At 54.5% G+C, this 26,457-nt stretch overlaps 9 protein-coding genes across 9 annotated transcripts; 5 read left to right on the top strand and 4 right to left on the bottom strand.

Moving 5' to 3' along the window:
• Positions 1-590: 590 nt before the first annotated feature.
• On the top strand, positions 591-2,864 carry HD553DRAFT_345852 (uncharacterized protein; the record flags this gene model as incomplete). Its single annotated transcript, XM_046183140.1, has 6 exons — positions 591-660; positions 728-1,479; positions 1,543-1,683; positions 1,750-1,817; positions 1,888-2,100; positions 2,162-2,864. The coding sequence occupies 6 exons, from the start codon at positions 591-593 to the stop codon at positions 2,862-2,864; spliced, it is 1,947 nt and encodes a 648-aa protein (XP_046033195.1).
• A 79-nt stretch (positions 2,865-2,943) lies between these two features.
• Positions 2,944-7,891, bottom strand: HD553DRAFT_319093 (uncharacterized protein). The gene is made up of 4 exons (XM_046180972.1): positions 6,689-7,891; positions 5,428-6,618; positions 4,567-5,354; positions 2,944-4,499 (listed from the first exon to the last, which is right to left on the bottom strand). The coding sequence occupies exons 1-4, from the start codon at positions 7,670-7,672 to the stop codon at positions 3,014-3,016; spliced, it is 4,449 nt and encodes a 1,482-aa protein (XP_046033194.1). The 5' UTR covers positions 7,673-7,891; the 3' UTR covers positions 2,944-3,013.
• A 453-nt stretch (positions 7,892-8,344) lies between these two features.
• Positions 8,345-9,766, bottom strand: HD553DRAFT_352833 (putative proteasome subunit, beta type, 7). The gene is made up of 5 exons (XM_046183723.1): positions 9,589-9,766; positions 9,369-9,502; positions 9,199-9,291; positions 8,871-9,119; positions 8,345-8,783 (listed from the first exon to the last, which is right to left on the bottom strand). The coding sequence occupies exons 1-5, from the start codon at positions 9,692-9,694 to the stop codon at positions 8,502-8,504; spliced, it is 864 nt and encodes a 287-aa protein (XP_046033193.1). The 5' UTR covers positions 9,695-9,766; the 3' UTR covers positions 8,345-8,501.
• A 207-nt stretch (positions 9,767-9,973) lies between these two features.
• On the top strand, positions 9,974-12,598 carry HD553DRAFT_319090 (uncharacterized protein). Its single transcript, XM_046180971.1, has 4 exons — positions 9,974-10,117; positions 10,205-10,358; positions 10,435-12,276; positions 12,355-12,598. The coding sequence occupies exons 1-4, from the start codon at positions 10,047-10,049 to the stop codon at positions 12,433-12,435; spliced, it is 2,148 nt and encodes a 715-aa protein (XP_046033192.1). The 5' UTR covers positions 9,974-10,046; the 3' UTR covers positions 12,436-12,598.
• Positions 12,599-12,734: 136 nt separating this feature from the next.
• Positions 12,735-14,719, top strand: HD553DRAFT_319089 (putative cytoplasm protein). The gene is made up of 10 exons (XM_046180970.1): positions 12,735-12,810; positions 12,893-13,027; positions 13,161-13,232; positions 13,298-13,325; positions 13,395-13,487; positions 13,583-13,759; positions 13,836-13,987; positions 14,056-14,176; positions 14,251-14,328; positions 14,415-14,719. The coding sequence occupies exons 1-10, from the start codon at positions 12,803-12,805 to the stop codon at positions 14,484-14,486; spliced, it is 936 nt and encodes a 311-aa protein (XP_046033191.1). The 5' UTR covers positions 12,735-12,802; the 3' UTR covers positions 14,487-14,719.
• A 429-nt stretch (positions 14,720-15,148) lies between these two features.
• On the bottom strand, positions 15,149-16,555 carry HD553DRAFT_319087 (uncharacterized protein). The gene has a single exon (XM_046180969.1). The coding sequence runs from the start codon at positions 16,305-16,307 to the stop codon at positions 15,624-15,626; it is 684 nt and encodes a 227-aa protein (XP_046033190.1). The 5' UTR covers positions 16,308-16,555; the 3' UTR covers positions 15,149-15,623.
• On the bottom strand, positions 16,556-18,623 carry HD553DRAFT_319086 (putative activating enzyme URM1). Its single transcript, XM_046180968.1, has 5 exons — positions 18,447-18,623; positions 18,270-18,362; positions 18,057-18,177; positions 16,973-17,964; positions 16,556-16,887 (listed from the first exon to the last, which is right to left on the bottom strand). Exons 1-5 carry the CDS (start codon positions 18,526-18,528, stop codon positions 16,628-16,630), a joined length of 1,548 nt encoding a protein of 515 aa, XP_046033189.1. The 5' UTR covers positions 18,529-18,623; the 3' UTR covers positions 16,556-16,627.
• A 128-nt stretch (positions 18,624-18,751) lies between these two features.
• HD553DRAFT_319084 (transcription regulator) lies at positions 18,752-21,220 on the top strand. Its single transcript, XM_046180967.1, has 10 exons — positions 18,752-19,080; positions 19,185-19,318; positions 19,404-19,494; positions 19,649-19,777; positions 19,867-19,903; positions 19,977-20,045; positions 20,145-20,239; positions 20,317-20,640; positions 20,715-20,897; positions 20,979-21,220. Exons 1-10 carry the CDS (start codon positions 18,981-18,983, stop codon positions 21,002-21,004), a joined length of 1,188 nt encoding a protein of 395 aa, XP_046033188.1. The 5' UTR covers positions 18,752-18,980; the 3' UTR covers positions 21,005-21,220.
• A 1,348-nt stretch (positions 21,221-22,568) lies between these two features.
• On the top strand, positions 22,569-25,270 carry HD553DRAFT_289443 (cytochrome P450). Its single transcript, XM_046178323.1, has 12 exons — positions 22,569-22,763; positions 22,836-23,171; positions 23,240-23,392; positions 23,469-23,487; positions 23,554-23,719; positions 23,786-23,995; positions 24,069-24,213; positions 24,281-24,530; positions 24,606-24,614; positions 24,685-24,780; positions 24,847-24,873; positions 24,947-25,270. The coding sequence occupies exons 1-12, from the start codon at positions 22,644-22,646 to the stop codon at positions 25,150-25,152; spliced, it is 1,737 nt and encodes a 578-aa protein (XP_046033187.1). The 5' UTR covers positions 22,569-22,643; the 3' UTR covers positions 25,153-25,270.
• The last annotated feature ends 1,187 nt before the right edge of the window (positions 25,271-26,457 follow it).

Below are 26,457 nucleotides of genomic sequence, written 5' to 3'. Positions count from 1 at the left end.
CGGATCGCGGAAGGCAAGAAATCGACCCATGTGCTTCTCCAACTGAAACAGCAGGTGAGCTTCATACTTCCCTGCTGCTGAACTAGAGGACGCATATTGGTTATGCTGTGCTGAGGTGTCAATCTGGTTTGATGACCGTACGATCGTCAGCCTCTCTCCGACACCTCACCCCCGGTCCGGAGTTTCAGTCCCGCTAGATCTGCCTAAAGGATCGACAAGACTCCTTGAACGTGCGATTGGTGTGGCTCCGAGAATGTCTCCTATCGTCAACCTCAACCTCAGAGCCCCTTGCTCGAAATCAAAGGGCTGTCGATTTTTTCGCCACCAAAGGTCCTTTCGGCGCGCGTTTCAGATGAGGATTTGCGCGCGTCATCCGTTGAAAGGAGCCGTTTCGCTGAATGTGACGATCGGCTTCTCCTTGAATTCATCACGAGGGGTAGCTCCACCGTTGCGCTGATGGAACGGTATATAAGGTCAGAGGTGAGCTGGCACGATAGGTGTTAGAGGTGAGACGTTTGGGGTTACAGACATAACGACAAACCGATTTACTCGACTCCGATCGCTTACAAGTCAAGTAGTAAACAATTAACATGAATCCGCTCTCGCCACTATCCTTCGACGACTTTCTTCGTACCCCAAGGACCGCAGGTGACACTGAGTGTGAGTTTACGATATCCGATCGTCTCCTCGCTCGTCCTCTGATGCCTTTCCCCACTACAAACCTCAGCCGCCTACTCCTTCAGCACTTTGATCGTTCCGCCTACGCCACAAGACATGGTGCTGGTCCGCCCGATGATCTCTCCCGTCTATGGACAATTCAACTCGCCTTCCGCATGGGGATCGCTCATGTCACCCTCTCCTTTGACTACCGGGATAATGACCTCCAACGACAAAGCCTTCCATCAACCGACTCTTTCGGCCCTTCGACCCCGCTCTCCCAGCGTCGAGTCTCGCGCATCCCACCGCCACTCGCCTTATGACCATTCTCGAAAGTCATCAGGAGCATCGACATCTTCCATGCTGCTCGAGCAAAGCGGTGATCCTTTGGGTCGACCGGCAGATGCTGTAAACCCTGCTCAGCTTGGGTCCATTAATCCCGCATTCTTACGACCCGGTGGCGAGAGCGGCCGCGCATCTGATGCCAGCGACCATGGAAGCAACTATGGTTACAACGTCTTTCCACAACTTGAAGACAGCGACGATTCGGACTCGGAGCACGACGAGCCTGCTGTGCCGTCCAAAGGACCCCCTCCTCGCAGGAGCTTGCCGAGCATAACGGCGGTCCAAAACACCTATACCCGGACTTCCACTCCCGCTCGTACCGAAACGGCAAGTAACGTCGAGCGGGAAGAAGGTCCAAGTAGGCTCAGAAGGACAACCAAGCCTAAACGTAGACCCGCTGCGCTCATCGAGGATCCGGCCCCTGTCAAGCTGGTTACCGCAATCACTGCCAGTGGCAAGAAATCACATGCTCGCAAGGTGAGACCGATTGCCGCTTCTTGCTTTTCGCTCGTAAAAGCTGATTGTTTTTCATCCTAACAGAGACCCGAAGACCATATCCCCCGCCCACGAAACGCCTTCATCCTCTTCCGGAAACACGTTGTCGATGCGAAACTCATACCCCCAGAGGTCGAGATCCGGCATCAAAATATCTCTGTCGTGGTCTCAAAGATGTGGGCAGAGGTAAGGAGGCTCGGGATCGGATCCAGAGAGACGTCCCAAGCTTATATTCACACCCGAACAATGCAGGCCGACCCGGAAACCAAGACAAAGTTTCAAGAAGAAGCTCGAATCGAAAAAGAAGCCCACATGCGCAAGTGAGTCGTCTGATGCGCAATCGCTGCCGATATTGAGAGCTCCGGTTGACTGACTGGACACACTGCTCAGCTACCCGGACTACAAGTACCAACCGGTGTACCGCCGAGCCAACGTAGTTCGTCGAAAGATGAAGCCGGACCCGGTCGAGGAAAAAAGATGCACCGTTGTCGCTTCCTTGCTCCTCGAGGGAAAAGAGGGTGCCGAGTTGGAGGCTGGCGCAGCCAAAGCTGTCGAAGCGTCGAATAAGAAGCGTCTCAAAATCCAAAAAGCGCTCGCTGCAAAGTAAGTTATTCTGCAGGGTTACCTTGAGAGGGGTATGCAGTCTGATCAATACCGTTTATAGGGAAGCAAGACAGGTCCGCCAGACCAAGCGTTCGGTGACTAGTCGAAAGAATCGCCGGGCATCTGCGGAATCGCGCAAGCGTCGCAGCGATAGCGAAGAGAGCTCCGGCTCGTACGAAGAGGAGGACGAGGAAGAGGAGATACGCATGGAACAGCCTCACCAGGGCGAACCGAGCCGGCGTCACTTTGTTGAGCAGCCCTGTGGCTCGAATCATCCCGCTCCGCACATGCTATGGGCTGACGGGCCGCAAGAAGAATATCAAGAAGAAACTCCATATGCTGGCATGCAATCCGATAACATGTTCCACTACGAGACGGGCATGGAGACAGCACCCGTTTATCAACATGACATGAACTACCAGGCGCCTCACATCGACCAACCGACATGGGAAGACAGCCTCCCCGCTTTGACTGCTTTGACCGCGCCAAACCAGTACGAGCAGACCTCTACGTACTCGCATACCACATATGGAACGCCCCAATATCACATGCCGATCTCTCAACCGTCCGACTACATCTCGGCCATGTATGACAATGGCGTCCAGCCAATGGGGTTCACAGCGGGCCCCCCTGGAAATTTTGACAACGGCATGCTATTCAATCAAGGCAATGATGGCGTGAACGACCCACTGGACTTCGACATGCGCCACTATAAAGAGGCATTGGCCGACGTGTCAGGGTTTTCGGGCGGCGTTTGGCATTAAGAGACATTGCATCGGGTCGTGGATAGCAGCGCGAGTTGTGAGATGTAACAGGCGACAAATCCGAATATCATTTTTTGGCATATGTCGACAAGTCATAAATTCCAGTACATTTGCGAGTGGTATCGTCACGGTCATGAAAAGATCGCTCGTTACTGGTAATACGTGCGCCTGGCGCGCTCGTCATGAGGCTGGCGCATAGGTCGTCCTCCATTTTGCAAGATGGGTGATCCGACTGGCCCACCTGTCGGTGCGGTCCACTGCGGCCCAGCAGATTTTGCTCGAGCCAAGTCGTCAAAGTCGCTCGTTCCGGAAGCTTGAGAGCCGTATTGTTGACCGTATTGCAGAGCGTCCGCCGGGGAACCTTGCTTATTGCCTCCGGAAAAGAGACCCCGAAGTCCAAATTTACTCTTGGTTTTGTGCGCACGTTGCGGCTCGTCTTTGAAGGACACGCCCGAAGCAAAAGATCGCTGGCCGCTCGAGGGCGTACGTCCATGCGCATTGTAAGGCGCAGGAGGCTGGTTCATGTTGGGAGACATGGTAGTCCCCTGGCCAAAGAATGCGTTGAATGAATCGGGAGACCTCATAGGCGAAGGATAATCTTGTTGCAAGCTATAATCACCCTGCTGAGCGGGGAGTGGCGGGAGGGTCTTCTGATTGTCGCTGGCGGACCTGCTGTAGGGAGATCGCCCGGTTTGTATGGCGGGGACAGATCCCATCATCGGGGTCTCGATTGACGGGGCCAACAGCGTCCCGCTTGAATTGGTCATCGATCCTGGGCCTCCGCGGTCTTGCGAGAAGCGGGCAGGAGGATACTGAGTCGCGTCTTCATTCCAGCCGTTCGAACGATACTCTCGTCCATCCTCCCCTTCCAAGACCTCGACTGTCGCATCCATGCGCCGATCATCGACGCTCTCTGGTCCTGCGCCATTGAAGAGACCAGGTATACTGCTTCTTCGCCTGCCCGTAGAACTGGATGCATAGCTATCCCTCTGATAGCCCGAAGCGTTTCCATTCCCATAGTTGTCTCGGCCATAGGGATATCGCGAACTGGTCGGACTCGTGTTCGGGAGACTGCTTTTCGAGGGCGACTTGACCATCGGGGCTGAAACGGATCTCTGCTGCGATTGGTCATTCGAGTAAGAAGGCCGGCCGCTGGCGATTTGATTGCCTGGTGTCTGCGCCATCGATCCGGATAGGCTACTGTTGGAAGGCGAGCGAGTGTGTTTCGAGCTTCGATCGGATCGCTCCATCAAAATCGAAAGGGAGGGCGGAGGAGGGAGTGGTGTCGAGTAATCGTCTTCAGCTCTGCCAGCACGGTCTCGCTCGGAGCTATCCGAGGAGCGCTTCTTGTTGCCTCCACCCAATTTCTGCAAGAAACCTTTGAATCCCTTCTTCTTCTTCTTTTCAGCAACAACGGGCTCCTGTGCGCGAGGCTCGTCGGCAAAGGAGCCCGAATCCGAGGTCGAAAGGTTGCCCTGTTGTCCCTGTCGTAGGGACGGTGCGTGAGTTTGGAACGATGCCGAAGCTCTGGAGAAAAAGTTGGGCCTCGGAGGCGACGCCATCGAAACCGATCTCGGTTGAGGCAGAGGAGATAAAGCCCTCAACCCGCGACGACGATCCTGGTCAAGGCCAAGGCTGCAAGGACAAAATTCCGGTTAGCGTCAGTAGGACGACTCAAAACAGGGGAGCGGGATCGACGTACTGCATGTCCATCATGCTACCGCTAGCACCTCCTTGACTGCCGCTGAAGAAGCTGGTAACGCTGCCTCCCCACCGCCCGAGTGCACTGCTATTTCGCCGGTCACGACCAGGGCCGGGACTGCTTCTGGCCGAATGTTGCCCGCCATTTCCGGCCCAAACCGCAAAGGAGAATGGTCTGATCGGTGAGTCAGAGATCGACGCTTGATCACCCGAGTCATATCTGCCGCTGGATCGATCGTTGATCGCATCGTCATATGCGTTGGGATCGGGCGACATGCCTTCCAACAATCCAGGAGAAGATATCCCCTTGCCCTTGCGAAGGTCGAGCTGTAAGGGCGGGGCTCTTGAATGGGTCGCGTCCCGGTTGGACGGCAGAGGACCCTCTAGCGCTATCGCCGGGATGGTCTTGCTGCGAGTGTACGCCGAGTTTTGCCCAGAGGGGAAGGCAGGCTCCTCCATCGGCTTCGCGTACATGGTAGCTCTTTGCACAGGGTCAAGATGATGACTATGTTGGGGAAGCCTGCGAGTCGGACCTCCGCGCTGGTAGTCCACGGGCTCTTGCAGCATACCGTGACTCTGGGAAGGGCGAAGGTGAGGCGGCAACATGGCCGGATCCTGAGAACGCATGGCCGGTGCAAGCTGAGCCGGGGGCGAGACCATGCTCTGTCGAGACATTGCCGCGTCCATCTCTGCTCGACGAGCCATTGGGTGTACAAGGCCGACAGAGGCTGCCTGATCGCGAAGATAGACTTGCAAAGTCTTGAAGCGATGTGCTGCGGGAGCGTTCATCTGGTTCAGAAGAAAAAGGTGTAAATCAGCGGCAATCCCTTGGATACGTTTCCTTGAGCAAGGATCTTCTCACCTTGGTTGCCAACTCTCTGAGCCGCTCCTCGAGCAACTCGCCTTCCACATTCCCTCTGAAATGCCTTGGTAGGCCAGTCCCGTTCTCCCCCTCTTCCCAAGAAAAGCCTCGCCATCCTACTTCTCGGTCAACCAGATTGTCCTCCTCGCGCAACAACATGCTCTCCAACCTCGCTCGCGCTTCGCCCTCGCAATCCTCCCTTTTCCTCCGATTCTCTGGATCTCGTCTGAATTGCTGGACGCACATGTCTTCTCGTTCGAGCCTCTCGTGCCAATCGATGTCGGAAGCGCGTTCCCAAACGCCTTCACCCGTAACGTCCACATGCATGAGATCCCTATCCCTCATTAGGCACTCCAAACAGATCTCTTCCTGCGGTGGAGGCACTTTGATCCTGAGCGGCGGACCGTCTTCCCCAGCTCTATATCTCCCGGCCACGATCTTTCCATCACTCATCCGGCGTATCGAGGGGTCGTCCCTGTCCGTGCTCTTCCGAGGTCTGGCATAACTCGGATAAGGCCCTTCGTCTTTGCTTATACCTGGAAACATGGGCAAAGACGGCATCGAGTCCAGGTTGACGCCCGCATTGGCTTGCGTCTGGATAGGGGGCAACGCAGCATACGCTCTCGGCGGGGTCCTCGAATTCGGATTGAAACTCTTCTGTCTGTCCCCATCTTCGCCTCTTGAGCCCATGCTCTGCGAGGGTCCGTGGCTGATTTGCGGCACTTGGGACGTCGACATTGACTGACCCATCAGCGGACGATCCGTCGACGTGATGTCCGGATGCAGCGGCCCAGTTGGCACGGGTGGACTACGTGGGTGTCTATCTGAGCCCGAGGCAACCCGTACAGCAGCCTTTCCACCGAGATGCCCCTCAGCTTGATCGACCGTGGTTATCGCCTGGCCGAGCGCGATATTCCCGTTCGCCTGATCAAAGACCTCTTGGGCGACTCGTCTCTTGTCCTCGCCATCTTGGTCATTCTGATCTTGACCCTGATCTTCTCTTGACGAGCCTAGACCGGGGATCGACCTGGCCGAAGGCGCCGAGGGAAGTCGACGTCGTCTCGGCTCGAGGGAGGTTGGGAAGGAGTGCCTAGGTGCGTCGAGACTAGGTCGACGGGGCTGCGGCGAATTTGTTGCGGCGGGCGGTATAGAAGGAGCCAACCCTTGAGACACAGGTACCTCGGGCACGTCCTGTGATAAGCAGGTTCAAGCGTAAGCATGAGGAGCCTTGGGAGTACAAGTATATATGCGGTTCACGTACCGCCGATTCATGCACGCTATCCAGCTGTCCAACCGTGGACGCCTTCCTACTAGGCACGCCCTCGTTCCCGTCCATCATCATATCCCTACTACCCTGCCGACTCCTCACCTGACCCGCATACGCATCACCATCCTCTCCGTTCCCTCTGGACTCGTTGGGGTCTTGGACTATCGTTCTCCGTCGAGCGATCCTCGACTGACGCAAGAAAGCTTGCGATCCTTCTTCAGACGAGAATCCAGGAGAGTCGATCAGGTAGTCGGTGGTATTCGACGTAGCCAGAGTCCGCGGTGGGAGATTCAGGAAGGCGTCGGGTTCTTCTGCTCCATCTTGATCGAGGCCTCCTTGATCCGTCTGGAGCTGATGGGCAGGACGCACAGTCGCGGTGTCGTTCGAGTTTGTCGCGAGTACAGGACGGAACGGGCTCGAAGACCTTGCCATCCTCGTCACATCATACAGCGAGGGGGAAGGTCGAGCGGTCGCCCCGTCCGGAGAGGTCGCAGAGGCTCCGAGCGGACTACGTGGTGAGACCAAGAGTTGCGAGTTCCCGCCTGCTGCGTCCTGACCCTTACCGTCTTCGCCTTCCTCATCCACGGCCACATCATTCCCAGCCGGTGTCGATGTCCGTACAATCCCGGTCATGTTGTCTTCATCATTCGACGTCGAACTGGGAAAATTGGCAAAATCGTCCATCTTGAGGGAAGAGAAGGATCCGAGGTGCAACGCCGGAAAGGAAAAACCGGCCCGAGGTGGTTCTGACGGTGCGTTGTCGAGGTCGGGTGCGGAAGATAACCGTGGTGGTATAGACGAGGGGGAAGAAGGCGAAAGAGCTGTCGATGACGAGGTCGTCGAGCGTTGAGGAGGAGGTTGTCGTGGGAAGCCATCGGCGTCCAGGTCCATCCCGGCATCCCCGTTTCCTGATCGATACGACCCGTCCGCTCCGTTGATCATCGGACGTCCCGTCTGAGCCGAGCTTACGGTCATCATCTTTACCTACGAGCCACTAGTCGTCGAGTATAGGTTCGTGAATTCGTGGTGGTGATCCGGGGTCAAGCTAGATGAACCGCAGAAATCGCTCGTCTTTTGATCGAACCGACGCGAGAGCACAGCTTCTTTCTGCTTTCCGGAGAGGTTTAGAGAGGAGCGTCGAATCGATCGCTTCGACTGGATTCGCCAGCTTTTCCTACTACTCGACCTGTACGAGTACGCTACCAGCGATTTTGTACAATCCTCGAAGCAAAAATTGTTTCTGAAATACCGGTTGATCGTCCACGTCCAAGTTCCGGGGTTTCGATCGCGGTCCTACGGGATTATCGTCGTACAAGGGTGTCGTCACGGAAAGAGCGTGCTTAAGCAAGTCAATTGATCGTACGTCGTAGTCGTAGCTGAGGTCGTGGTCGATGTGATTGTGAGCTGGGTGGATGTAAGAGCAGCAAGAGGACGGTGTTGATTCAAATACAATGCATGCATGGGAGGTGGAGTTGTGTCGCCGACCTCGCTTGCTCGGCCCGATCGACGCGCCGCGCAACGCAAGTCGCAGCAGAGGGGATGGATGCCTCGGCGCATTCTTGGGGTCGACCAGGATCACACAACAGCAATGAGGGTCTCTAGATCTCTGAAGACGATCATACATGTAGCTTCCTCAGCAAAAGGAACAGATATTGGGTACGCCACATGCTAATTCTGTCCACGCGATCCGGTTCAGGAGAGACCTTTCTGAGATCCCATAAAGTCGTGACATGGAAACAAATTACAAACCACTATCCCGCACACATCGCCAACCTCGTCCCACAAAGTGCGCTACGAGACCCTCGAGCTACGAAATGTCCATAGCCTCGGCAGCAAGAGGCGCCGCCACGGGGGTCGTAGTCTCGCTGACGACGAGACTCCTGACATCCTCCTTCGTCCAAGCGGTGGTACCCCTTCGGAACTTGTACTGTCGAGTCTTTTCGCCTCGCTCGTTGGGCATCTCGTAGTTTCTCAACATCTCCGTCTTGTCCTTTTTGATGATACAGACGTCGACGTTGGAACCGGATCCGAGATCGTTAAACACTCCGGATCGGATCGCACGGGCGACGAGGTCGATGGCTTCTTGGCGCTGCGAGGTGGACGTATGGAAGAATAGATGGTCAGTCTCTCATTCAAGGGATGACGATATATATCGAAGTAACGCCGCGAGGCTCACCGTCATGTGCTCCTTGAAACTGCTCTCAAACACGGCCATTGCCGCCATACTCCCACTCCCCATCGTCACGTACGGCAACTTGTCCGTCGACCCGTGCGCAGCGACGGTGAACAGGTGAGACCCGGTGTTGTCCACCCCGCCGATGACGAGGTAGGCGCCGACGTGCCCCTGGTATTGGAAGAGGTATTGTTTGAGCATGGTCATGGCGGTGACGACCTGGGGCTTGCGGCCGGTGGAGAGGGCGTGTAGCTAGCAGGTCCCAAAGGGGGTAGAAGTGTGGTTAAAGAGTTGGTTGTAGGTGATGTGAGGGGGATGAATCTGGGCTCACCTCGATGTTACTGCTGATCAGGTTGGTAACGAATTCCGTATCGGCGGCAGTACCCGCTCCGCAACACCTGATGTGATCGGCAATGTAGTGGATCTGTCCCGCACGAACCACAAATTTCCATGAACTTCAGGCCTATCATCACATCCAATATGATAGCGAGATAGACTGACCTTTTCACAGTTCTTGTCGGCCACGATGGGTCCACCCGTCGCTCGAGTGTCGGCACCGAGACAGACACCCTCTTCTACCCCCGAATCGCCGCCGCCAAACTTGACTCCCACGATGGTCGTTCCCGTCGAGGTAGCTACAGGATAAACGATATGATTCCAAAGTCGATCAGCTTGCTCGAAGCGGCAGAAGAAAGGTCTGACGGATAGCAGTTCGACATACCTTTGGGAAGACCGCCCATCCTGGCACCTAGGTGTTGGTTCCTCGCATGGTTGCTGAAATCGAATCCGATCCCTGAACCTCCGGTGATTGGGTCTTTGACTGACATGGTGTGAGGATGTAGAGTGTATGTAGCTGTTGTACAAGTGTAGTTGATAGTTGTTGTAGTCTTGCCCTTTCAACACCCACTTGATGTGAAGTGATGGTCGCTTTCGCGGCCTGCCTAGGTGCTAGCTGATGATGAAGCGATACGTAATATGCTGCTAGAGCTGAGACTATTAGATAACCATTCAAGTTGCGCGTCGCCCCCTGATGACCATGACTGCCTTGACCATATTCAAAACAACCCGTTGTTGACAAGTCTGTATCCAAGTGGGAGGACAAGAGTGTCAGCTCGATGATCGCCTCGACATCGATCAGCTCATAGTATCCACATATCCCACAGGTCAGGGCTGCTTGATATGAGCACAAATCCACTCCGGCAACCGCCGTTTTTCCCGGTCGCCAACGTCAACCCGGACGATCCCATCAGGTACAGCGTCTCGTTTCGCACATTCTCTCTTCGTGATCACACTTGCAAACGCTCACCACAACCTCGCTATCATATATACGTCTATAGTGTCCAAATCGAACAGATTGAGCAGCTGAACACGCTTCTCCTACAAGATATCGACCACAATTTCGCCAGGTTCCACGATGTGGTCAACAACAAGATCTTGCCCCAGGTGAAACGGTATGGGATCGTCAGCGAGCCTACGAGGGCGGCTTCCGAGGTCAGTCACAAACGATATTCCGTGAATATTATCTTGTTGTTGATCATGACTCGGCCTATACTATTACGATATACAGTTCTGGAAAACGTTCTTCTACTCGGCAGCTTTCGGTCAGACGGCGCTCGAACCCCGACACCCTGACGACGCCGATACCTCTCACGCACACGGAGGTCCTGGGTATCGTCACGAAGAGTACGAGCAGACGTTGACGCTGGATCATACAGGGATGGGGGATCGCACGGCGGAAGAAGATCGGGGCAACGAGGAGGACTTGTCCGGGTTGATGACCCCTGACGAACATTCGTTCTTGTACGGGAACCCTATCGCCTCGACACCGTTACCGAGACATCACTTGCAACATCTCGAAGGACACCCTGAGCAGTTATCTCACGGCCAAGGACAAGGGAATACGCACGGACGAAGTGCACACGCGCATATGAATCAACCCTGGGCGGAGGGGATGAGCAGTATGGAAAGCCCGACGCCGTATGCGAGCCTGGAGAGGAAGATGAAAGAGGTCTTGGAGGATGACGATGGGATGAGCAGTACGGCCGGGTCGTTCTTGCCCGAGGAGATCGGATTGGATACTCCGAAACCCAGCGGTTCAGCTTCGGGCTCGAGGTCGGGTGGGTACGAACCGTATCAGACGCCAGAAGGGTTGGATGAAGAACCCTCAGTCTTGATAAGTCGGTCGGATCAGTCGAGCTCGTACCACCCTCCCGGTGAACCCAGCTCGGCACACAAAGCTTCGGCGAGCAGGGACTTGCCAGACCTGCCCCGGTTCAAACCGAAAATGCCATCGCACTTCCAGTCCCCCAAAGCGCACATGAACCCGTTCTCGCCCGTCAAGCCTGGGAACAAGTCGGGCACGGCGGCGTGGGATGGAATTGCGGATTTGAGGAACACGCCGTTGAACCCCAAGATCAGGCCGTTGTCTTTCAACCACAACAGCAATGGCAATGGCAACGGTGCCAACAAGAATCAGACCAAAAACGATCGCACGCCCAGAAGAGCCCCAACGGCCCAACAAGCAGGAGGAGACGATTCGTTCGCCTCGGACTCGGACGAAGAGCCGCAGTTCGGGCTCGCTCATGGAGGTACACCGCCGGTGACGATGAATTTCGGCTTGCCAGATCGGACGATCGTCAGCAAGACCCCTGCCAAAGAGGCCGCCAAGGCTGTGATCAGGAACTTGATGATGGATGACGAGGGGATGGATAGTCCGGGGATGCCGACGCCGCCAGCGTTTTCCAGGTTCGGAGGAGGTGGTGGACCCGGTGGTGGACCCGGTGGTGGACCCGGGTCGTCCTCGATGTCCATGTCGTCCTCGGCTGGGAAGGGGTTCTCGATGTCCCCCTCGAGAAATGCGGGTGTGCGGGGCAAAGGAGGTTTGTTCTCCCGCGACCAGAGGGGGGATGAGACGATTAGGGACACGATGGGGAGGATGGAACTGGACGATTCTCCCTTGATGAACATGACCGAGCCTCTTCCTCCATCAGACCTGGATCAAGGCCAGGATCCGGACGTCTCGACGGTCGGGATGCCGAAACATCGGCGGTCGACGGTCCCGCAATTGGACTTTTTGGATGAATCGTTTGATGATTCGTTGGATGAGATGCCTCCTCCGGCGCTTCCTCAGGGGTACGTCACGGAGAGTTACGGCGATGCTCATCAAGGGCAACATCCTCAGCACGGAAGGGATGTCGGGCAGGATTCGCTGGCGGGCGAGATGGAGGAGGAAGAAGGGGCAGTGGGCGAGTTTACGATCACCGAACAGCAGCAGACACGAGGGGGTGGACAAGATGGGACGACGAGATCAGAGGCGGGAGAGGTCTTTGGTGGCCCTGGGAGGACAGGTTTGGGAGCTGGAGGGTTCGCCCTGTTCGGGCCGGACGAGATGCAGACGTTTCACGGAGGGGTGAGTCGCGCTAGGGGCTCTCGGTACTACCCGGGAATTTCGAATTGTGGTTGCTGACCCTTGTTCTTGTTAATACAGCAACTGTTGGACGCCGCGGCCAGTCCACAAGATTCGCCGAGCTATGCTTTGGGAGCCAAGATGGCACACAAGCGGGGTTGAGCGGGGCTGTCAGGATTGGCTCCCAAAGTCCTTCTCTCCTCCTCTTCATACTATATTCGATTTCTGCCCATTTATTAGTAGCTTATCTATGTCGCTGGATCTGTCGGAAGAGACTACCTCAGTCGTGTAGATGCATGGTTACATGGATACCCCATGCATGTCACATCCTCGTGTGTGTTGTTCGCGTTTTGGTTCCATTTGCTTCCGTGAGGGAGAGGGGGAACGGCAGCGATCACCAGCAGGCAAGCAGAATGATATGGTGGTTATCTCTATATAACCTTGCATCTGATACATGGTGACTTGTTCCAAGATCCTGCAGATACAGACCGTACCAGACCACACAGGAAAATCGACATATAGCGTCAATATGCAGAGGTACGCCTGGCACCTCACAAGCTGTCACTGGCATCGCCGGACTCCAGCTCATTCCGTTCCTTTCAACCTTGTTCATTCACAGCTGGAAGAACATTCAAGCCTCCCTCACGGCGTCCGTAGCCTCGGTCGACCTCTCGGGAATCAATAAGAACCTCAAGAATACCGTACAGAGCACTCGGGAGAGGTTCGGTCAGGTCGACCCTAACGATGTGACCGAGTGAGTCGCGTTTCCGAGGGAGGTCGAGGAGGGTGTTTTGATGCAGTGCAAGCGGACATAGCGGTTGGTGGGGAGTGGGAAACTCTACTGACGTGCTTTCTTGATTGTATACTGTCTATGGTGGTCTGTTCAGACTCCCTGCCGAGTACAAGGCTCTCGAGGCTCGAGTGGACGCTCTTAACGACTTGCACAAGGGAATGCTCAAGTGAGTTTCGGCATTCCATCCGGGATGAACTATTTGATGCTCATTTTCGTCTCGTTCCCTGTCAGGATCACCAAGGTCCACGAGACCGAGTCTGTGAGTCGCAACTGAGCTGTGCTTTTTGGTCGGATGGGACGCTGATTACGAAATTGCGGCTGGCCATAGTACGACTACCCCACCCAGATCACCGAATCCATGTCCGAGCTCGGACAGACTGTCTCTCAAGGATGGTCTTCTTTCGCTCACAACAACCTCAAGGTCGGTCTCTTTTCCCGTAGTCTATCCCCTCTTCGCACTATCGCTTATCAAACTCCAACCTAACGCTGACTCTACCTTTGTTCGACCGCGCACAGAATGTCAAGTTGCCCGTCAACGTCCCCATGCCCGCTGAACCCGGTTCGACCCCTCCCGCTCCTCCCAAGACCTTGCCTCACGCTTTGAGCAGGGCCGCTAAAGCTGGAGCGCTCAATGTCGGATTGGAGGACCGGTTGGGAAAGACCTTGAACACTTACTCTGAGGCTATGGAGAAGGCGAGTCTGGTTTTCGTGCCAGAGTCGTGCATTTGCCGTGCATAGGCTGATTCTGGTTGTTTATGGGATGATACAGGTCGGTGACGCTCGTCTGCAGCAAGACCACGTGATCGTCGGCACGTTCTTGACTCCCTGGCAAGCCACCTTGTCGTCCTCGATCGCGCTCGCCATGAAGGCCAGGGCGAACGTCAAGACGGCGAGGCTGGAATTGGACGCCGCTCGGTCTGCGTGAGTCTTACACGTCAATTATGAGGATAATCTGTATTCTGACCGGAACTCTGTCAAATGACTCGCAGCATGAAGTCGGCTGCCGCCCCCAAGCAGGAACAATACCGACTCCAAGTGGAGGAGGCTGAGGACAAGTTGGTTCAGATGACCGAGACCGCCATCGGGCTCATGAAGGCTGTTCTAGAGAACGTGAGTCGGGGCGATGTCGATCCTGCACATCTCACAGTGAGCTGACCAGGACCGTGTTTCCCCATGTATATCAGCCCGAACCTTTGCAAAACTTGTCAAACCTCGTCAACGCCCAGCTCATCTTCTTCAGCACGGCCGCCGAGACCCTCTCGGTACGTCCCGACTTATTCATCTCCTGATTTTAGCCGAAATAGACGCTGACCTGTTTGATGACGTGTTAACCTTCGTCTTCATGTAGAGCGTACAAGGCGATATTGCAGATGCCGCCGCCGCCGCAGAGGCCGAATACAGGCAAACTCGGGCCGCTTGATGCGTTTCATCGGCCTTGTGAAGGTGACAGTTTCTTGTTTAGATTTCGCCGGCGATGTTCCACCGCTTGGCTGTTCGTATTTTGTTTTTCGTGCGAGGGGTCTCGGTATACAATTGTTTGTTATTGCGGTCATCTACGCTTCGAAGCGTTACCAAAACTCTGTGGAGACACCAGGACACGGCTGTGGCTTCAACAAAGCGAGTCGATCGATTTCATTGCGTGTCAACAGTGGCTCGAGCCGCCAACCTTTGTATGCAAAGCCTACCCCGCTTCTTCGGTATCCTTATAACCGACAAGGAGAGGGTATGGGCGGTGATCGAATCTCTGTCTGTTTGGACAGATGATATTCTTTTGAAGGATTTACCACCCCTCAAGAAGGATACCGCCAGGGAGGCTGATGACATCCTTTTGAAGAGCGACCTCCGCTCAAGAAGAATATCTTATTCTTAAAGGTCTTAAAAAAAGTGGAAATTTCAAAGGAGAAGCAGGACAAATAGCCTCTGCCTTGACCAGTTACGACAAGGCAGGCGCAATCGCCAGCCAATTGATTCAGGCTCATTCCTATACCCTGATGTCAAGACTGGCAAGGGCAGACGAAGATGGCTATCCGCCAAGCTTGCGCTGAACCGTCTTGCTCGATCGAGCATGTTTCACGGGATTCGGAACGGCGTAACACGATCGTCATATGGTCGATACCATCGGACCGAAAATGAAGACTGCATACAAAAGATTAATCGGAAAACCCATCTATTGATCGTCAAAGGGTCGTTACGACCCCCGCGGCACCCTTCTTCCTTCCATCCCGTTTCCATCTCCCGAATATGCCAAGCTACGCCATCCGAGCGTGAACTGTCTTCAATGCTTTCCGTTCGTCGTAGTCCATACCACCCGTCAGGTGAATGACGGAACGTGGAGCTTAGCCCATTCCCATCGTAATCGTCGTCTGCAGGAGATGAGGCCTATTCTGGTCGCTCTCTCTTCCACGGAACTTCCGCTCCCAACTTCGACGACCCGCACGTCGTATAGTCCACCGAGTCCCGCTTGCCCATCCCTTCTGTTCCTTCATCCTCCAGACCCCCCATCCGTGCCCCGACCATACCGTAAATCCTCCTACCCCGATTCATTCAAACACCTCGTTCAGACGACGAGCGCCAAGAACGCACATACGGCCGCCCCGACGTCCGTCCATATCCTAATCCTATTCACGTTCAACCACCTCTGCAAGTCCCGCTTGACCTCGTCCTCCTTGACCTCCTTGTCGAGCCCTTTGTCCCCTTTCGACCGACGCTGGCTGGGTTTACTGGCCGAGAGGACGTGTGGCAGGATAAAGAGGCCGAAGGGAAACAGGTGGAGGATCCCGAAGATTGAAGTGAGGAGGTAGAGCGATCGACGGAGAGGGAGATTAGGAGCCGAGGTCGAGTGGATCGATTGTAAAGGGTGCGAGTGCGACAGGTTTCCGTGTCCATTTCCGTAGCTCCCCTCGAGAGCGTCCCTGAACCACCTAGTCCCCCTCATCTCCGGCCTCTCCGGATCCAGAGCGAGGTACAAGAACCCGCTCGACCCGATACTGAGGAAGATGTTGGTCAAGAACGTCCACGCTCCGTTCGTATACGCTCGCCTAAAGATCTCGCTCAGCGTCTTGCCGGCGATCGGACCTTGGAGTCGAGGGAGGGGTTCGAGGTGACAGATCCATTCGGTAGAGATCGCTAGGACTGACGAGGAGAAGGTGAGCGGGAGAAGAGGGAGAGCTCTGGAAGCGAGGATGGGCAGTGCCGGGAGAGCTCGTCGAACGTCGAAAAGGGCGTCGAGGGGGAAGATCATGGTCGTGAGGAGGTCTATGCTGGTCGTGACGTTCTAGCAGAGGAGTTGGATGAGGCGTATGCCGGAGCCTCGACTATGCGTCCTCCCTATATCTGTATCTGTATCTACCCTTGAAATGTCAACATCTGAAAGGGAAAGGTCGATCGAGTTGTCCCAGGACCAGATCACCAGAATATACACACGATCACGATCGATCCCTTTGATGCCTTGGCCCCTGGTTCACTGGAATCCGACTCTGAACTAGTAGCGCCTCCGGTTACGTAACTCCCGATGACCGAGTGACGTGAGCATATACACCCACATCGTCAACACATGTTAATCTAGTACATGGGAAACGTAGGATCGACCTGGTCACTCCAAGCACGTACGCCACCCACGACATCTTTGACTCGACACCTCTCAACCGCCTTCCCTGCCTCACTCTCGCTCTCGCTCAAAGCCGCCCTGAGCGCCTCGGCCGAGATCAAGCTGTCGTTCCCTCTCCGACACATGAAATAGACTTCGGAAGGTAGGTGTGCGGTCTGGCTGATAGATCTCAGTCGGCCGATCGGGTCCGAGAGAAAAGCCTTCATCGGGATATCTAGAAGAATCGACGATTAGTCTCAACGGTCAGAAAATTTCTATCGCGAGCGATGTAGTTGATCAAGATGAGATATCGCACTCACTTGTAGACCCCGGTAATGCACACAAGCCATACTCGAGCTCCGCCCGGACGTCGACCAATACCTTCTTCCCGTCACCTTCTTCACTTCTCCCTGACCTTTCCGGCGAGACGGGATCGAGCGAAGTAACATATCCACCCGGTATCCGTCCATCATAAAACCCGTCTTTCAGACCTTGCACCGAGATCCTCTCCACGCTCGCCTGCGTGGTCGTCCTTTTCCCCATCACATCCACCTTGTCCTCGCCCTCGCCCGCGTACTGATCGTACGTCTTGCGCACCCCACAAAACTCGTCATACCCCACCGCCTCAAGATCATCCCCTACGACCACCCCCGGCCCCTCCCCACAGGCCTTACACTTGCCCGAAGGTCCCCTGACCCGGATAGACCTGAACGGCGTGCTCGTGCTCGCTGGGTCCGCAGTAAGCGCGGGGGACATGGAGATCAGGTTCAACCTTGGCAGAGGGTCGTCGACGCCCAAGACGACCTTGATGGCTTCGGCTGCCATTTGGACGCCGACGACGCCGACGATGGGGCCGTAGACGCCTTCTTCTTCGCAAGTGCCTGAGCGGTCGTTACCTGAAGTGTTGGCGAGAGGTTGGGGGAAGAGGCAGCGGTAACACGGTCGACGGGTTCGAGGGGTGGGTGTCGGTGGTGGTGACATTTGATCGCTCGAGCCGGTTGGTAGCGAGGGTGCTGGCCAAGTCGCTCGACCAATCCCCTTGTGATCACCATCTTCCCTCCGAGACTCGGCTGCAGGAATAGGTAATCCACCCTGATGGTACCCTCCCAAGACGCACCACTGCCCAGCCCATTCGATAGCTGCTCCGCTGATGAGCGGTACGTCCAACCTCACACAAGCGTCGTTGACCAAGTATCGAGTCTGGGGGCGGTCGGTACAGTCCAGCACGAGGTTGTAAGGCGCCAAGAGGGAGAGGGCGGTCGAAGGGAGTAGGGGGCAGGTATGCGTGATGATGGTGATGTGCGGGTTGAGGCTGTAGTATAGCGTAGGAACACAGCCGGGAGGCCGGGCATTCTCAGTATACGTTCTCACCAAAGACGTTCCAAGGAAACCATGAGGGCTCACCTCGTCAACGCCGCCTTTGCAGACTCTGCTTTGTACTCGCCCACCCGGGCCGTGGTATGCAAGACCTGTCGGTGCAAGTTTGACGCTTCGACGGTATCAAAGTCGAATATCCCTATCGTTCCTGCTCAATACCAAAGGTAGATCACGCCCAATGAGAAACAGCATGAGCTCGAGCTGTGTTTCCTGTACGTCTTTGAAAGCGGAGGGACGGACCTACACCGGCTCCGGCGAGGTATTGCAGCGCTGGACAACCCAGTCCACCGGCCCCTATCACGGCGACTTTGGCGTTCTTCAACTTGAGCTGGCCTGCGTTTATAGCAAAGCATAAGATATAGTACTAAAAGTCAGCTTGAGATGCTCGATAGGTAATTTGTGGGACTTTTGGCTTGCCTGGCAGACCGAAACCGCGGAGGATCATCTGACGGCCGTATCGCCTGTATTCTTCTAGCGTGAGGGAAGTGTGTTCTTGCATGGTTTGACCGGTACTCTTTTCCTCGGATACGGGTCCAGCAGTGTGGAGGAGTTCGATCACAGCAGCGATACGATTGAGAGAGGATGATGACAGAGGTACAAGAGTTGATGAATATGAATGAACGATGCGACTTGCAACTTTTGAATCTTTCGACCAGGGTCAACGGCATCAGCCGAAGGCGAAGGGATCAGCTGTGTGCCTGCAAAGTTCGATTCTGGGAGCTGGAAATCACCTTTTCTCCCGATTTGCGCTGAGCTTTGTCACGTTCATTGACTCTCCCTCTCTGTGTGCCCGCGTGCCGAGGAGGCTGCCGCAACCTTTCACTCGTTCTCACTCACTCTAGGCTGGCTGATCAACACGAACTCGCAACTTGCAACTTGTAACCCTGTGCAAAATATCAACCGTACCATCCAGCGACTTAGGAACCACTACCAGCTTCATAGCCTCAACTGATGGCCCTCTTCAAACGGAACAAGGACAAGGGCAAGAGGCTCGCGGACGGGAGCGGCGATGAGAGACCGGTCGATAAGCCAAAGAGGAAGCGTCCTGCCAGTGCGTATCCTGTGCCTCTTCCCCATCCCATTCCCTGTCTCTACATATCTCGATGGAATTTGTTGCTGATACATGTATGCTGATCCGAAATCGGTGAACCGTAGACACCGCGTTCAAGCAGCAACGTCTCAAGGCCTGGCAACCCATCTTGACGCCCAAGAGCGTCCTCCCCACGCTCTTTGCCATCGGCTTGCTCTTTGCGCCGATCGGAGCCGTGCTCATCTGGGGTAGCAATACCGTGAGCTCGATGGCCGCCTTCCTCTGTTGTCCTGAACCTGACACTGAACTCGGGTGCTGTGGACGTGTCATGATCCGGGTTTTAGGTCACCTCGATCACTCTGAATTATACCGACTGTGATACCTCGGCCCCGACCGATGGGACCTTCGAAGCAATGTCCGGGAACCGATACGACTGTACGTCTACAATCCCTCCCTCCAAACTCCCTACATTTTTACATATTCTCCCATCGCGGATCCCGCTCTTATACTATGCTAACCGGGAATCCTCCACCTCCCTCCCATCTCATTCTCCCTTCCTTTCTCCGTACCGGAAAAACGAAACACGCAGACAACCTGGCATCCGGACACTCTGGGGCAAGCTATACCGCCCCGACCTGGTCGTTCACCAACGATTCGTCCCGAGCTATCGGAGAGAGGGCGCAGTGCGTCGTCAGGTTTCAGGTCCCTTATGATCTCGGTGAGTGCTTAGAAAAGGACGGGACAGCCGGGACGTGGAAATGGAGGCTGAGGTTGTTTTTGGTTTGTTACTGGGACTGGGATGGGTAGATCCGTCCGTCTTCCTATACTACAAGTTGACCAACTAGTAAGTCTATAGAATTTATGACGAGAAGACCTTGAGCTGATAGGACGTCTTCGTTGTGGTCGCGTCTTGATAGCTATCAGAACCATCGACGATATGTGCTCAGTCTTGACAAGGACCAGCTGATAGGACACGATCGAACGCCGTAAGCACTATCCAAGCTCAGACCAGCTCCTTCAAAGGGCCGGTAGACTACCAGGGGGGATTCGTACTGAATCGATATGATCCTTGTTTACCTATACAGCAACCAGATTGACGACGGGCAGTGCACACCGATCACCCTCAGGGACGGCGTGCCCATCTACCCCTGTGGTCTGATCGCCAACAGTGTCTTCAACGGTGAGGCTCGGATGCCATGCGGGGGTTGTTAGTGACCCGATTGACTGACCGAGATCGGACCCCTTTCGTCGCGCTAGACACGTTTACCAATCTGCAACTGCTCAACCCGGAGGGCGGATCCGGCGCTCAGGCTTACCCCCTTTCCGAACGAAACATCGCGTGGGACGGCGAGTCCAAGCACTATACCAACAACCCTCCCGGAGTCCCCTCGGATTATGCCGTCCCTCCCAACTGGTTGGAGAGGTACCCGAACGGCTACGAATCGTTCCCTCCCTTGGCGGACGATGAGCATTTCCAGGTCTGGATGAGGACTTCGGCTTTGCCTACGTTTAGCAAGTTGTGGGGGAGGAACGATGACGATGTGATGAACAGCGGGACGTACGAGATGACTATCAACATGAGTGAGTATAGCCACATCGAACGATTACGCACTCACACGACCATGGCTGACTGTTCATGCTATTGGGGCCTATAGACTACCCCGTCCGACAGTTCTCGGGTACCAAGTCGGTCGTCTTCTCCACCGTCTCGTGGATGGGCGGCAAGAACCCCTTCTTGGGCTGGGCTTATGTGGCGACTGCCATCTTGTTCGTCGTCCTGGCCGTCGCGGGGACCGCGAAACATCTCTTGCAGCCGAGGAGGATGGGGGACATGTCGAGTGAGTCGCCGGAGTGTTTGCGTGGCGGAAGTTCGGATCGATCGACGGAGACTGACCCTGCGAGAATTGCGCTTCCGATAGTGTTGTCCTGGAACCAGAACAAGTAGAATGTACCAGGTTGTTGCTCTTATCCTATAGACCGGGCGCTTCGTTTGTTCGGCTCACCCTGACCTTGGTACCCGCTCTTGCCCTTGCCCCCTCTTCGTTCGTCTCGGGTCATAAAGATCTTTCGATGTGATCGTGGACGATGTTGTACAATAATTACATTCGAATGTTTATGCGATGATCTACAATAATGACACTGCGAATCCGAGAGATTATAGGCTATCAGCTCTACAAGAACAGCTACATCTTCTTGCGTCTACCAATCTTCCCGCTTGCATCCTTTGGACTGTCGCTCCTCGACGATATCTTCGTTCGTTCCATCTTCGCACTGTTCTCAAGGTCATTTTGTGGACTATCTGGCTACCAGACTTTGAGTCGAGAACAGGCACATTTCCAACCTAGAGTCTCGTTTTGAGGGTCCTTTGATCGAACCTTGCTGCTCATTCAGCGATCCCGGGCCAAACCTTTGGATGTGCTTCTGTCTGGTCTTCCACCTGGCGTCATTTGTCGTACAGTGCCAAGAAACGTGATACGTGATACTAACATACTTCATTGGTCGTGCTCATGGGGTCCACGGAGTGTAGAGTCACCATTTGAAGGTCATATTGCCAGGATCCCGCACGACCGGCCGCTGAGCTGGCTTGGCCATCATCGACGCCCGACTTGGGGTCCTTGATCGGGGTTGAACTTCGATACCTCCATACATAGAACTATTGTAGGGTGTTGAAGATATGGACAGCTTAGGTCGGTTGGTTCAGTGGTTTCAGTTAAGTGCGAAGAGCTTGCTCGCGTCTTTCCTCACTGGCAAGTGGCGTGTCCCAGCCGAGAGTTCGATTCCCAACTTCCCCGTTGTCTGGATTATTGCCGTCCGGATTCGTGCAAGGCAAAAATCCACCGGCCACCAGCGGGGAAGTGCCACCACCTAAGCCCTTTTTTTTTCGCTTACGCATTGTCAACTAAACATCGATGTAATGTGCTTGGTGTATGTTTGCTGATGCCCGTCACTTCGAGCACCCCAGTAGCAAGTCGCTCATGTGAGCAGGCTTATAGCTCTCGGCCGTTCGCAACTTTTCGACTCTGTTAAGCAATGTGACAGGAATGGTATCGCTACATCTCGTTCATGCCTACAAACACGACGTAGTGGTTGTCGAGCAAAGCGCAACATGACTCGATGACCGATTCGTTCATGCTAGCTAGGATGAGCACTCGCCATAGAGACATTCAAAGATGAAATTCGACGGCGCGGGATGATTCGCGAGTCGCTGCAAGGACGACTCGACGGCTCCACCCTTCGCCCGTACAATCTGACACCATTCAACAGGCAACAGGCAACAGGCAACAGGCCACTTCACGCCCATCATATTTCTTGCTCTGGGCTCATTCTCGACCGAGCTCGGCGATCGCAATCCGCCACCACGAGGGAAGCACGAGGGCGAGCTGAAAATGACGTAAGCTCGCAATTCAATCTCGATCCTCGATCGTCGCCCTCCCCTTTGCCATCATCAAATGCAACGATTGACGTCGACCTGCTTGAATTGATCAATCACCCTTTTTATTCAACCTGCAACCTGACCTACCAATCAGGTCGATACCCCTATACCACTCCGATATCTCGAAACATACCCACACATAATACCGAGGATGAACTCTCAGATCTTGGACAAGCTGTCCATGACGGGACTCGGCGTATGGTCGACGCTCGGCTTGCTCTGGCTATCATGGGTGGTTTACAAGTTCATCAAGGCGTACCAAAGGGCTGTAGTGAGTCAGAACTGTCGAATTGCTCTATGTCTCCAACACAAGCTGAATGGCTGCTGAGGCTCGGTCCTGTAGTCCATCCGCCACCACCCAGGCTACCGAGGCCTCTTTTCGCTGACGACCATCGTCGGCCGTCTCCTTCCCCGTGATATCCCCTACGTCAACGAATCCCTCAACTTCGCCTGGCGTACCCACAGGAAAGCTTATAACAAGCAACGCACCTCAATTCTCTCGGACATTTCCCTGACGGGGAACAGCAGCTACTTTTTCTGTTCGACGCCGAGTGCGGTGAGGCAGTTGAACATGGATAGGAAGATGTTTAGGAAACCGGTCGAGGTCTACAAGATCTTGAAGTATTTCGGGAGCAACGTTTTGGTCACCGAGGGGGACGAGTGGAGGCGGCACAGGAAGGTGGGTCCAGAGTTTCGATCAGGTCATGTCGTCTTGCTTCGTAAGGCTGATCTTGTATCGATACCCAGATCGTGGCTCCGGGGTTCAGTGATGCAGTGTTCGAACACGTTTGGCGGACGACGGTTGAGATCTACTTTGAGATGGCTCGATCGGAAAAGTGGGACCGGCTCGACGTGGGCGGGGTAAGCGAGGTACCGAATGTACCTGAGTTGATGTCCAAGGTGAGCATCAGGACGGGTTTGATGCGATTTTCTTTGGGTTTCGAGGCTGATCCTTGAGTTATTTTATGGATTTCAGATGGCTCTTACTGTTTTAGGCAAGCGGGAGCTGATTGTAATGTATACAACTACGGTCAGACTGATTCAATCTATACACAATACAGCCACCGCCTCGTTTGGAGCACCCTTGAGCTGGTCTCCCGATACCAAAGCAGCGCTTCCCGAGGGTCACGACATGTCCTTTGTCGAGGCCATCACCGGGGTCAGCGAGAACATGTTCTTGACGATCGCCGTGCCGGACATCTTGCTTTTCAACCTGCCCTTCAAGAAGTAAGTCGAGGACTCGCTTCGATCCGAAACTCGCTGTACTCAACCTTTCTTTTTCCGTGATTGCAGATTGAGATACGTCTCCACAGCCGTCAAAGAGCTTAAATCGTACATGTACGGGATGATTAGAGATCGGAAACAGGAAATCAAGAGCGGCGAGACGAGTAGTACCGTCAGGCGGGACCTGTTCAACCAGCTCATCACGGCGAGTCTGGAGGAGGAGTCGGCCATGGAGAAGACCCCTGGATCTCAAGGCTTGACGGACGAGGAGTTGGTCGGGTCAGTAAAGGTTCTCATGCTGGTTGAACGACTTTATGAGGTATTGACGATTGTGTTATCTTGACAACTGTAGAAACACCTTCATCTTCGCCCTTGCTGGGCACGAGACCTCGGCCCATACGCTGGCTTTCACTTTCGGCTACTTGGCAACCAACCCGGATGTGCAGGAATGGTTATTCGAGGAGCTGAACCAAGTCATGCCTGACGGTCATCTTCCAGTAAGCCTTCGATGACGTATTAGTGCTCAGAGTCAACGCAAAGCTGATGTTTTGACTTTTCCCGCAGTCCTACAAAGATTTCGCCCGTCTACCTCGAACCCTCGCCGTCTTGTACGAGACTCTTCGACTGCACCCGTCCGTCAACATCATCCCCAAGTATGCCACGGAGGACACTACGCTGCTGGACGACCCGGACAGCTGGTTCGAGGGGGATGACCAGCAAAAGTCGCAGAGCGCCGAAGAGATGGAAAAGGAGGAGAAGCGAAGGGTATTTGTGCCTGCGGGAACGCAGTGTCAGATTGATGTTGTAAACCTTCGTGAGTTGTTGAACAGTCATTCGAATCAGTCCGGAATGAGAGCTGATTGTATAACTTGTTTGGTATGGCCTCTAGATCGTCATCGTGAGTCGTGTGATGCCCCTTGAGATACGCATCATTCGCTGAGGCTGACACGAGTGTTGTTATTCCACAGCCGTATACTGGCCGAACCCGGACGCTTTCAAGCCCGAGCGATTCCTCGGGGATTACGAAAAGGACGCTTTTGTACCTTTCTCGGCCGGAGCCAGAGGTATGTTGCCTGAACTGCATTATCCGGCGCGCAATGGTTGACGTGAATTTCTGTGCTGTGTCGTAGGTTGCATCGGGAGGCGTTTCGCTGAGGGTGAGTCTACCGAGAAATTGGATCGCCCCGGCACTCGATGATGGTTACTGACCATGTTCTGTGGTACAAACAGTCGAGAGTGTCGCTTTCATCGCCATGATCGTTCGTCATTTCCGCCTGACCCCCGCAAAGAGGACCACACCTGCTGGAGAGACGACCGAACAGACGGCAGAGAGGCTGCTTCGTGCCAAGGGTGGACTCACGTTGACGCCCGTCAAGGTGGAGCTGGACTTTACCAGGCGGGACGGAGAAGGTGTAGCGCGACCAGAATTTGATTGAAAGCAGGACTGCCAGGATGATGCTAGGTGCAATGCTATTGCTACTGTATGATTCAAATGTATCGATCATAGTAAACACTACCATTCTCCTATCTGGGTCATTGTTACTATAGATGAACAATGTCGAGTTCTGCACGAAAGGCAAGGAGCAATCGGACTGCGGAATTCACAACCATGTCAGTCACAGCGCTGGCATATTGTTGACACATTCTAAATAAAGGGATGAAACCTGGACTCACAGCACTCTGGTCATGCTCGTCAAGATATGTCAGAGACAAGGTCATCTCACCTTCATCTTGAGGATAGAGGAGTTGCTGCAGCAGTTGACTTTCGATGGTCCCAGAGTTGGACAACAACACTTGCAGTAGCTAGAGAGGCAAGCACACGAATGAATCACATTGAGGTCTACCCATACGTTACCTCATTCCTGCGTCCTGTCAGCCTGCCCAGGGATACCGCATTGGGGACCGCTTCCGATTGCTTTCAATTTCATGCGGGACGGCGATCACTTTGCTTTATTTTGCGCTTGGACGGGACAAAGCGCCTTGCAGATCGCTGACAAAGTGTTCCGTATGCGAACCTCACTGTACAGGGATCTGGGGCCTTAACAACTGCACGAATTGAGGGAATCATGCGAGGTTCAACAAAGCGGTCACTGGTATCAGTTGGCTGATGCCACGATCTTGAACAGAAGGTCAACCACTCCCACTGGATGCCTTGATTACCTTCATTTGGTCAGATTGTACGAGAGGCTCTTCAAATATCCCTTTAGTTACTAGTCCTTTGATTGTTATCGTCTAGCGTCTATACTACTGAATGCGGAGGGCTTTGACCACATTCCTTGCGATCCTCTCGATAAAACTATTTCTTTTGGATGTAAAACTCGCTTTACTTTCATCTTGGAAGCGGCTTGTGAGAGGAAGGGGAAACGAAGCTTCTGGAAGTCGTTAGATGATGAGCAGAACGCAGGCTGACCCTTGCAACAGAGGTCGAAGGCGTCGCCGCTGTTTCGGCCGACGATGACGGACCGACTGATTTCGGTAGGATGGGATTGGCAAGGCCAAAGACGATCGCTCAATCATCAATTGATACCCGCCCTCGTCCCATTCATCAACTCTCGCAAAAGCGTATACCTAGATGCGTGTTGGCCGTGGTCCCTCACGTTGACAAACGCAAGACATCCGTGGATCTCAATCCGGGCACTGCCACGTCGTTGGATACTCGGCGGGCTGCAGGGTTGCTTTTCAGCAGACACGTTCGCCAAAACAAGATTCATGTCCGATACTCCTGAGTCAGCCGTAACCTT

The sequence above is a fragment of the Filobasidium floriforme genome (assembly GCF_021052385.1).
Source record: "Filobasidium floriforme strain CBS 6241 chromosome Unknown HD553scaffold_26, whole genome shotgun sequence".
Classification (NCBI taxonomy): domain Eukaryota; kingdom Fungi; phylum Basidiomycota; class Tremellomycetes; order Filobasidiales; family Filobasidiaceae; genus Filobasidium; species Filobasidium floriforme.
Note: the sequence above shows the minus strand (reverse complement) of the source record. Positions and strands in the feature narration are given on the sequence as shown.